The following is an 11,094-nucleotide window of genomic DNA, read 5'->3' as shown; positions in this document are numbered from 1 at the left end:
TGCGCAGCGAGAAGATGAAAAAGAACTGAACTCGTTGACAATACCGGAACGTATGCCTTCCGGGGTCATACGAGGTCACACGGGACTTTGTTGATATACATATCCGACCTCCGCATGCGCGAGACAGAAGATATCCAGCGCTAAAGCAGCGCCTCTGGCGGTCAGTAAGGATGAAACAGAACCAGAATGAACGCTCATATTTAGAACTAAATACATATACAGGGAGGCGTGTGGCGCAGTGGTTGGGATCAGGGGTCTCAGGTTCAAACCCCACTGCAGTCAGCATGTCTTTGTGTCCCTGAGACCCTTCAACCCAAAGTGCTCCTGTGGGGATCGCCCACAGTGTTGAGTGTGTGAGTCGCTTTGGATAAAAGCGACTCACAAGTGACATGTGATGATGTACTGCAGTAAGCCCTGCCCATATGAAGTAATCATGTGACTGCAGCACAAAGAGGTCAGATCTAATCTGGATTTGAATGGATCAACATTCCTGCTGCAGGAAATACACGTGTGTGTGTGTGTGTGTGTGTGTGTGTGTGTGTGTGTGTGTGTGTGTGTGTCTCACCCTGGCAGTTCTTGTTGTGCACAGCGTCTCCAAAGTAACCAGGCAGACAGACCTCACAGTGTTTGCCGCCGGTGTTGCCACGGCAACGCAGACACTCCCCGGTGACGGTGTTGCAGTTTCCCGCCTCCTGGTTGTCAACGTTACCGTTACACTCGCAGCGCACACATGCCCCGCCCGCTACCTGGGGGTTGCCGTGGAAACCACTGGCACACCTGCAGACAGACAGAAAGTGTGTCAGAGCCAGTTCCTGCTTCTGATTGGTGGATCCACCTGTCAATCATCCTCACCTCTCACAGCTGCTTCCTGTGTATCCCTCCTGACACTGATCACATGACACCTGGCCCGAAGCCTCCAGCACACAGGTGAGGCTGAAGCTGGAGACACACACATATTATATATTATATACTATATTATATTATTATATATGATATCCAGAGTGCTATGTCTCACCTGTTGGACGTCAGAGGGCAGGGACACAGCTGACAGTCATTGGCTGTCCCTTCTGTTGGGTCTCCATATAAACCAGGGAGACACTGATCACAGTTTGGACCTGTGGTGTCGTGGGAGCATCCCTGAGAGACAGACAGACAGGGAGAGAGACAGACAGGGAGAGAGACAGGGAGAGAGAGAGACAGGTAGAGAGAGACAGATAGAGAGAGACAGACAGGGAGAGAGAGAGAGACAGACAGGGAGAGAGACAGACAGGGAGAGAGACAGACAGGTAGAGAGAGACAGGTAGAGAGAGACAGACAGGGAGAGAGAGAGAGAGAGGTAGAGAGACAGACAGGTAGAGAGAGACAGACAGGTAGAGAGACAGACAGGTAGAGAGAGATACAGGGAGAGAGACAGACAGGTAGAGAGAGATACAGGTAGAGAGACAGACAGGTAGAGAGACAGACAGGTAGAGAGATACAGGTAGAGAGACAGACAGGGAGAGAGACAGACAGGGAGAGAGACAGGTAGAGAGACAGACAGGGAGAGAGACAGACCGGTAGAGAGAGACAGGTAGAGATAGAGACAGGTAGAGAGACAGACAGGGAGAGAGACAGACAGGGAGAGAGACAGGTAGAGAGACAGACAGGGAGAGAGACAGACAGGTAGAGAGAGACAGGTAGAGAGACAGACAGGGAGAGAGACAGACAGGTAGAGAGAGACAGGTAGAGAGAGAGACAGGTAGAGAGACAGACAGGGAGAGAGACAGACAGGTAGAGAGAGAGACAGGTAGAGAGAGAGACAGGTAGAGAGACAGGTAGAGAGAGAGACAGGTAGAGAGACAGACAGGGAGAGAGACAGACAGGTAGAGAGAGAGACAGGTAGAGAGACAGACAGGTAGAGAGACAGACAGGGAGAGAGACAGACAGGGAGAGAGACAGACAGACAGGTAGAGAGAGAGACAGGTAGAGAGAGAGACAGGTAGAGAGACAGGTAGAGAGAGAGACAGGTAGAGAGACAGACAGGGAGAGAGACAGACAGGGAGAGAGACAGACAGGTAGAGAGACAGACAGGTAGAGAGAGAGACAGGTAGAGAGACAGACAGGGAGAGAGACAGACAGGTAGAGAGAGAGACAGGTAGAGAGAGAGACAGGTAGAGAGACAGACAGGTAGAGAGAGAGACAGGTAGAGAGACAGGTAGAGAGACAGACAGGTAGAGAGAGAGACAGGTAGAGAGAAGGTCAGGTGTTGCTGTGGTCTCCTTCCTGTTTGTGTGACTGTGTAAAGTGTGTAGAGTGTGTAGAGTGTGTACTCACCTCACACACTCCATGGATGTTACACCTGTTGGCGTGGTCGTTACACTCGCACTGAATACAGTTCCCTCCAAACAGCACTCCTCCTACTCTGTAGAAACCTGGGAGACAAGCCTGACACACACACACACACACACACACACACACACACACACACACACACACACACACACACACACACACACACACACACACACACACACACACACACACACACACACACACACACACACACACACACACACACACACACACACACACACACACACACACACACACACACACACACACACACACACGTTAAACAACACGGCTCATTATGACTGTAAGCCCCTCCCTGTTGTGATTGACAGGCAATGAAGGATTAAACTAGCCAATCGGAGCAGACCTGGTCAGAGTTATTATTATAAACAGGAAGGAGATCAGCTGACCTCACAGGAAGTGCCGCTGTAACCCCAAGGACATTCACACGTCTCCACGGCAACCGCAGGAACACTATCACCTGAGGAAGAGTCGGCGACGTCCAGAGAGACAGAACTGAGACTGAGAGACAGACAGGTGAGAGAGACAGATAGAGAGACAGGTGAGAGACAGGTGAGAGAGACAGACAGAGAGACAGGTGAGAGAGACAGACAGAGAGACAGGTGAGAGACAGACAGAGAGACAGGTGAGAGACAGGTGAGAGAGACAGACAGAGAGACAGGTGAGAGACAGGTGAGAGACAGGTGAGAGAGACAGACAGAGAGACAGGTGAGAGACAGGTGAGAGAGACAGACAGAGAGACAGGTGAGAGAGACAGACAGAGAGACAGACAGAGAGACAGGTGAGAGACAGGTGAGAGAGACAGACAGAGAGACAGGTGAGAGACAGGTGAGAGAGACAGACAGAGAGACAGGTGAGAGAGACAGACATAGAGACAGACAGAGAGACAGGTGAGAGAGACAGATATTAGTTTCATTTAACAGTAATGACATTGTGACATAACTCCAGTTAACCGGCCCTTTGAGAGTGTACCGGCCCTTTGAGAGTGTACCGGCCCTTTGAGAATGTACCGGCCCTTTGAGAGTGTACCGGCCCTTTGAGAGTGTACCGGCCGAGAGTGTACCGGCCCTTTAAGAGTGTACCGGCCCTTTGAGAGTGTACCGGCCGAGAGTGTACCGGCCCTTTAAGAGTGTACCGGCCCTTTGAGAGTGTACCGGCCCTTTGAGAGTGTACCGGCCCTTTGAGAGTGTACCGGCCCTTTGAGAGCGTACCGGCCCTTTGAGAGTGTACCGGCCCTTTGAGAGTGTACCGGCCGAGAGTGTACCGGCCCTTTAAGAGTGTACCGGCCCTTTGAGAGTGTACCGGCCGAGAGTGTACCGGCCCTTTAAGAGTGTACCGGCCCTTTGAGAGTGTACCGGCCCTTTGAGAGTGTACCGGCCCTTTGAGAGTGTACCGGCCCTTTGAGAGCGTACCGGCCCTTTGAGAGTGTACCGGCCCTTTGAGAGTGTACCGGCCCTTTGAGAGCGTACCGGCCCTTTGAGAGCGTACCGGCCCTTTGAGAGCATGCCGGCCCTTTGAGAGCGTACCGGCCCTTTGAGAGCGTACCGGCCCTTTGAGAGCGTACCGGCCCTTTGAGAGCGTACCGGCCCTTTGAGAGTGTACTGGCCCTTTGAGAGCGTACCGGCCCTTTGAGAGTGTACCGGCCCTTTGAGAGTGTACCGGCCCTTTGAGAGTGTACCGGCCGAGAGTGTACCGGCCCTTTAAGAATGTACCGGCCCTTTGAGAGTGTACCGGCCCTTTGAGAGCGTACCGGCCCTTTGAGAGCGTACCGGCCCTTTGAGAGCGTACCGGCCCTTTGAGAGCGTACTGGCCCTTTGAGAGCGTACCGGCCCTTTGAGAGTGTACTGGCCCTTTGAGAGTGTACCGGCCCTTTGAGAGTGTACTGGCCCTTTGAGAGTGTACCGGCCCTTTGAGAGCGTACCGGCCCTTTGAGAGTGTACTGGCCCTTTGAGAGTGTACCGGCCCTTTAAGATTGTACTGGCCCTTTAAGATTGTACCGGCCCTTTAAGATTGTACCGGCCCTTTAAGAGTGTACTGGCCCTTTAAGAGTGTACTGGCCCTTTGAGAGTGTACCGGCCCTTTGAGAGTGTACCGGCCGAGAGTGTACCGGCCCTTTAAGAGCGTACTGGCCCTTTGAGAGTGTACTGGCCCTTTGAGAGTGTACCGGCCCTTTGAGAGTGTACCGGCCGAGAGCATACCGGCCCTTTGAGAGTGTACCGGCCCTTTAAGAGTGTACCGGCCCTTTGAGAGTGTACCGGCCCTTTGAGAGTGTACCGGCCCTTTAAGAGTGTACCGGCCCTTTGAGAGTGTACCGGCCCTTTGACCTGTTAATCCCCACGGACCCGCGGGCGGGGGCAAAAACGCAACATCTGCAAGAAACAGCGTCTGAGGGTTTCTTAACATTTAAAAACCTATTAATGTGTCATACCCACCTAACGGCAAGAAACTCAGCTAACTGACGATATGAACCATTTTTACCGAAACAAAACAAGTCTCATAAGAAGCGTCTAAATGAGCCCTGAGCGAAAAAATGCTAACGCACTTAGCTCAGAACTCACGGTAGACATACTTTATTACTTACAATTGGATCTGCACAAACAAGATATCAGATTAAAACTGAGATTCCACAGATTCTAGAGGTATACGTATCATCACTGTGCGACCAAAACTCAGGCCAGCGAAGGCAAACCCAGACATCACACCACGGCAAATTGTCTTACCTTTGCTGTTTTCTGATCAAAAGTTGTGTTTAATGGCATTTAAACGATAAAAACCCAGCTGGAGGTTAATCCAATGTCTCTGTGTCACTTTGAAATGATTTCTGATAATCCATCAGCAATAAGTCTAGTCTTCAGAGCGTAACATAGCTTTCGGTTTGGGCAAGCTGCGTGGCATCACTCTCACTCCTCGTGGCAACGTGTCGGTGGATTTAGGAACTTCCCTCGATTCTATTGGCTCTAACGGTTCAAAAGAAATGACAATCATCAAAATCGACGAGGGGGGCCAGAGAAACGGCAAATCCACCCAAATGACCCCGGAAGTGTTGCTACACCTCTCTAAGAAGGTCACTTGTTCTCCTGAAGCTGTCAGTCGACCGTCCCGTCGTTCAGGGTGGCTTTCACGATAAGTCATGGTTTTGGACGGACACTATCATTTACATTTCTTTACAATTTTCAATCTGAATTTACTTTAAAATAAAAACATCTATATTGATTCTGACTCTTCTACATTATCATTACTTTGAGAGAAAAGATGATTAATGTACCCCTTTTAGAAGATATAGTCTTTGTTGTGGGAATGTCATGTTGGAGCCCGAGGCCTGAAAAACAGGCTCGGGGTCTATGTTAATAGGTTAAGAGCGTACCGGCCCTTTAAGAGTCCTGATAATCAGAGTGATAAGAGGCTTCTCAATACTCAAATTTCCCCTCCTCGACTTCTCGACTCCTCTGTCCTCCGGTAGTGACCCGGAAATGAATTTCAGCGCGCCATTTTGAAGGACATCTCATTTCTCTAAATGCACACCGAGGATCGAGCGTCGAGGAGCTATGACCGAGGAGAGAGGAGAGAGGAGGCGCTCTGGAGGAGCTCTAACCGAGGAGACACTGATGGTTCCTCCACGGATGCATTTCCGGGAACGGTGGAGTCGCACGGCCGGACTGATCTCAGCCAATCACAGCTCTGCATGCATCCCCAGGATATTATTTTATCAACTGCTCTCATGGTGACGCGATGTTTCCAGAGAGACCAGCTGAGAGGTCCGTGCAGAAAGCAGAGCAGCTGAGAGGTCCGTGCAGAAAGCAGAGCAGCTGAGAGGTCCGTGCAGAAAGCAGAAAGCAGAGCAGCTGAGAGGTCCGTGCAGAAAGCAGAGCAGCTGAGAGGTCCGTGCAGAAAGCAGAGCAGCTGAGAGGTCCGTGCAGAAAGCAGAGCAGCTGAGAGGTCCGTGCAGAAAGCAGAGCAGCTGAGAGGTCCGTGCAGAAAGCAGAGCAGCTGAGAGGTCCGTGCAGAAAGCAGAGCAGCTGAGAGGTCCGTGCAGAAAGCAGAGCAGCTGAGAGGTCCGTGCAGAAAGCAGAGCAGCTGAGAGGTCCGTGCAGAAAGCAGAGCAGAGAGTATAATATACAGGGTTCGAGTTATAAACTGAGCTCTATGGGGGTCTTTGAAACTACAGGCGCACGCACACAGTCACAGGCATAGATTGCGCAATAATGTATTGCGCACCTTGGAGGTGCAGACCCCCACAGATGTTTGATTTCACTGGGTCCGTGGGAGCTCAGCTCCCATTGGCTCCCACGTAACTCGAACCCTGATAATATCTATCACTCAGTGGAACAGGCCGACTCTCTTTCTCTAGTTTAGAGATATCTACAAACAAAGAGTCCAGATGTTTCTAACACCACTTAGTGCTTCACCAAATAAAATACACAACGGCTGCAGCCTGATGATGCTTTAGGAGCTGCAGGTGTGTGTGGTACAGTGTGTAGGTGTGTGTGGTACAGTGTGTGTGTGTGTGTGTGTGTGTGTGTGTGTGTGTGTGTGTGTGTGTGTGTGTGTGTGTGTGTGTGTGTGGTACAGTGTGTAGGTGTGTGTAGTACAGTGTGTGATACAGTGTGTAGGTATGTGTAGTACAGTGTGTGGTACAGTGTGTAGGTGTGTGTGGTACAGTGTGTGGTACAGTGTGTAGGTGTGTGTAGTACAGTGTGTGGTACAGTGTGGAGGTGTGTGTGGTACAGTGTGTAGGTGTGTGTGGTACAGTGTGTAGGTGTGTGTAGTACAGTGTGTGGTACAGTGTGGAGGTGTGTGTGGTACAGTGTGTAGGTGTGTGTGGTACAGTGTGTAGGTGTGTGTGGTACAGTGTGTAGGTGTGTGTGGTACAGGGTGTAGGTGTGTGTGTGGTACAGTGTGTAGGTGTGTGTAGTACAGTGTGTGGTACAGTGTGTAGGTGTGTGGTACAGTGTGTAGGTGTGTGTGGTACAGTGTGTAGGAGTGTGTGGTACAGTGTGTAGGTGTGTGTGTGGTACAGTGTGTAGGTGTGTGTAGTACAGTGTGTGGTACAGTGTGTAGGTGTGTGTTGTACAGTGTGTAGGTGTGTGTGTGGTACAGTGTGTAGGTGTGTGTAGGGGTGTGTGTGGTACAGTGTGTAGGTGTGTGTAGGTGTGTGTAGTACAGTGTGTGGTACAGTGTGTAGGTGTGTGGTACAGTGTGTAGGAGTGTGTGTGGTACAGTGTGTAGGTGTGTGTAGTACAGTGTGTTGTACAGTGTGTAGGTGTGTGTTGTACAGTGTGTAGGTGTGTGTGTGGTACAGTGTGTAGGTGTGTGTAGTACAGTGTGTGGTACAGTGTGTAGGTGTGTGTTGTACAGTGTGTAGGTGTGTGTGTGGTACAGTGTGTAGGTGTGTGTAGTACAGTGTGTGGTACAGTGTGTAGGTGTGTGTGTGGTACAGTGTGTAGGTGTGTGTGGTACAGTGTGTAGGTGTGTGTAGTACAGTGTGTGGTACAGTGTGTAGGTGTGTGTGTGGTACAGTGTGTAGGTGTGTGTGGTACAGTGTGTGGTACAGTGTGTAGGTGTGTGTGTGGTACAGTGTGTAGGTGTGTGTGGTACAGTGTGTAAATGCGGCGGACAGACGGGTCTCAGTTGGTTTGGTGTCCTCTGCTTACTTTAATTCTTGTAAATAGAACTTTTGGCCCGTAATTTCAATTCCCCATTTCAGCGACCAGAGGGGGGGGGGGGGATATCCAGTCTCTGATTGTGTTACGTTATTATGAGAGTGCGCTCATGCTTTAAATTGTATATATTTATATAAATATATATGTGTGTGTGTGTGTGTCCGCATCTGTAGCCTGGTGTCGTCTCATCACGCCGCCCTCTCAATGAACTCAAAGTAAATATGTGGGACAAAGTTCAGCCGATCCACAGAGATGATCCAATACAGCGCTAAAGTGACCGCTCAGAGGAGAGGAGTTCTCCGCCTGCTGCTTTCCTCCTCTCTCCTCGGCTCTCATCTCCTGTGGGCGGGACTAAGTCTTGAGGATAGGAGTCGAGGAGGGGACATTTAAGAATTGAGAAGCCTCTGTTGTGATTACCGTATGGGTCCGTCTGCGGAGTTGTTCAGGTGAACTCTGACCGTCAGTGATGTCACGTTGGCGAGCGCTGTCAGCAGGTCGTCCCTGGTAACCATGACGCCTGTCTCCATGTCGATGAACTGCCGCGGTGACATCGCCACGGCAACAGAGCGCTCAGACAGCTCGGACAGGAAGAGGTGAGGGGGGACCGAGAGGCGGAGAGAACGGCTGTTACCCTGGAGACGAGAGGGGAAGACATGTTTGTAGTTCTTATCAGAAATTAGACTACAAACTACAAACCAATTAAATGCTTCCTCACCTCCAGGATGATGTCACAGTGGGCGGGCAGAGAGTGGTCCTCGTTGTCCAATGGGACGTCGTAGAACAGAGAGAGGTTCAGGAACCCTCCGTAAGACAGCAGCTGCAGACAGACAGGAAGTCAGACAGGTAGACAGGAAGTCAGACAGACAGGTAGACATGAAGTCAGACAGACAGGTAGACAGGAATCAGACAAGTAGACAGGAAGTCCGACAAACAGGTAAACATGAAGTCAGGCAGACAGGTAGACATGAAGTCAGACAGACAGGTAAACATGAAGTCAGGCAGACAGGTAGACAGGAAGTCAGACAGGTAGACAGGAAGTCAGACAAACAGGTAAACATGAAGTCAGGCAGACAGGTAGACAGGAAGTCAGACAGGTAGACAGGAAGTCAGACAAACAGGTAAACATGAAGTCAGGCAGACAGGTAGACAGGAAGTCAGACAGGTAGACAGGAAGTCAGACAGGTAGACAGGAAGTCAGACAAACAGGTAAACATGAAGTCAGGCAGACAGGTAGACAGACAGGTAGACAGGAAGTCAGACAGGTAGACAGGAAGTCAGACAAACAGGTAAACATGAAGTCAGGCAGACAGGTAGACAGGAAGTCAGACAGGTAGACAGGAAGTCAGACAAACAGGTAAACATGAAGTCAGGCAGACAGGTAGACAGGAAGTCAGACAGACAGGTAGACAGGAAGTCAGACAGACAGGTAGACATGAAGTCAGACAGACAGGTAGACATGAAGTCAGACAGACAGGTAGACAGGAAGTCAGACAGACAGGTAGACATGAAGTCAGACAGACAGGTAGACAGGAAGTCAGTCAGACAGACAGACAGACAGGTAGACATGAAGTCAGACAGACAGGTAGATAGACAGGAAGTCAGACAGACAGGTAGACATGAAGTCAGACAGACAGGTAGACAGACAGACAGGTAGACAGGAAGTCAGACAGGTAGACATGAAGTCAGTCAGACAGGTAGACAGACAGACAGACAGGTAGACAGGAAGTCAGACAGACAGGTAGACATGAAGTTAGACAGACAGGTAGAAAGGAAGTCAGACAGACAGGTAGACATGAAGTCAGACAGACAGGTAGACATGAAGTCAGACAGACAGGTAGACAGGAAGTCAGACAGACAGGTAAACATGAAGTCAGGCAGACAGGTAGACAGGAAGTCAGACAGGTAGACAGGAAGTCAGACAAACAGGTAAACATGAAGTCAGGCAGACAGGTAGACATGAAGTCAGACAGACAGGTAGACATGAAGTCAGACAGACAGGTAGACATGAAGTCAGACAGACAGGTAGACATGAAGTCAGACAGGTAGACAGGAAGTCTGACAGACAGGTAGACATGAAGTCAGACAGACAGGTAGACAGGAAGTCAGACAGACAGGTAGACAGGAAGTCAGACAGGTAGACATGAAGTCTGACAGACAGGTAGACATGAAGTCAGACAGACAGGTAGACAGGAAGTCAGACAGACAGGTAGACATGAAGTCAGACAGACAGGTAGACATGAAGTCAGACAGACAGGTAGACAGGAAGTCAGACAGGTAGAAAGGAAGTCAGACAGGTAGACATGAAGTCAGACATACAGGTAGACAGGAAGTCAGACAGACAGGTAGACAGGAAGTCAGACAGGTAGACAGGAAGTCTGACAGACAGGTAGACATGAAGTCAGACAGACAGGTAGACAGGAAGTCAGACAGACAGACAGACAGACAGGAAGTCAGACAGGTAGACAGGAAGTCTGACAGACAAGTAGACATGAAGTCAGACAGACAGGTAGACAGGAAGTCAGACATGTAGACATGAAGTCAGACAGACAGGTAGACAGGAAGTCAGACAGACAGACAGACAGACAGACAGACAGGTAGACAGGAAGTCAGACAGGTAGACAGGAAGTCTGACAGACAGGTAGACATGAAGTCAGACAGACAGGTAGACAGGAAGTCAGACAGGTAGACAGGAAGTCTGACAGACAGGTAGACAGGAAGTCTGACAGACAGGTAGACATGAAGTCAGACAGACAGGTAGACAGGAAGTCAGACAGACAGGTAGACAGGAAGTCAGACAGGTAGACAGGAAGTCTGACAGACAGGTAGACATGAAGTCAGACAGACAGACAGGTAGACAGGAAGTCAGACAGGTAGACAGGAAGTCTGACAGACAAGTAGACATGAAGTCAGACAGACAGGTAGACAGGAAGTCAGACAGGTAGACATGAAGTCAGACAGACAGGTAGACAGGAAGTCAGACAGACAGACAGGTAGACAGGAAGTCAGACAGGTAGACAGGAAGTCTGACAGACAGGTAGACATGAAGTCAGACAGACAGGTAGACAGGAAGTCAGACAGGTAG

The 11,094-nt window shown here is 50.2% G+C and overlaps 1 protein-coding gene across 1 annotated transcript in view; it reads right to left on the bottom strand.

Annotated features, from left to right (window-relative positions):
- Nucleotides 1-565: 565 nt before the first annotated feature.
- Nucleotides 566-11,094, bottom strand: part of LOC117441634 (laminin subunit alpha-1-like) — a gene marked incomplete at its 3' end in the record, with an annotated part of 20,843 nt that continues 10,314 nt past the window's right edge. The window contains exons 12-18 of the mRNA XM_071202265.1: nucleotides 8,728-8,829; nucleotides 8,430-8,644; nucleotides 2,742-2,853; nucleotides 2,314-2,424; nucleotides 1,016-1,137; nucleotides 853-939; nucleotides 566-777 (exon numbers count right to left, since the gene is read on the bottom strand). Of these exons, the coding sequence (XP_071058366.1) occupies nucleotides 566-777; nucleotides 853-939; nucleotides 1,016-1,137; nucleotides 2,314-2,424; nucleotides 2,742-2,853; nucleotides 8,430-8,644; nucleotides 8,728-8,829 (961 nt within the window). The remainder of the gene's footprint in view (nucleotides 778-852; nucleotides 940-1,015; nucleotides 1,138-2,313; nucleotides 2,425-2,741; nucleotides 2,854-8,429; nucleotides 8,645-8,727; nucleotides 8,830-11,094) is intronic.

The sequence above is a fragment of the Pseudochaenichthys georgianus genome, unplaced genomic scaffold (genome assembly GCF_902827115.2).
Source record: "Pseudochaenichthys georgianus unplaced genomic scaffold, fPseGeo1.2 scaffold_1861_arrow_ctg1, whole genome shotgun sequence".
NCBI classification, from domain to species: Eukaryota; Metazoa; Chordata; class Actinopteri; order Perciformes; family Channichthyidae; genus Pseudochaenichthys; species Pseudochaenichthys georgianus.
This window is presented reverse-complemented; position numbering and strand designations above follow the sequence as displayed.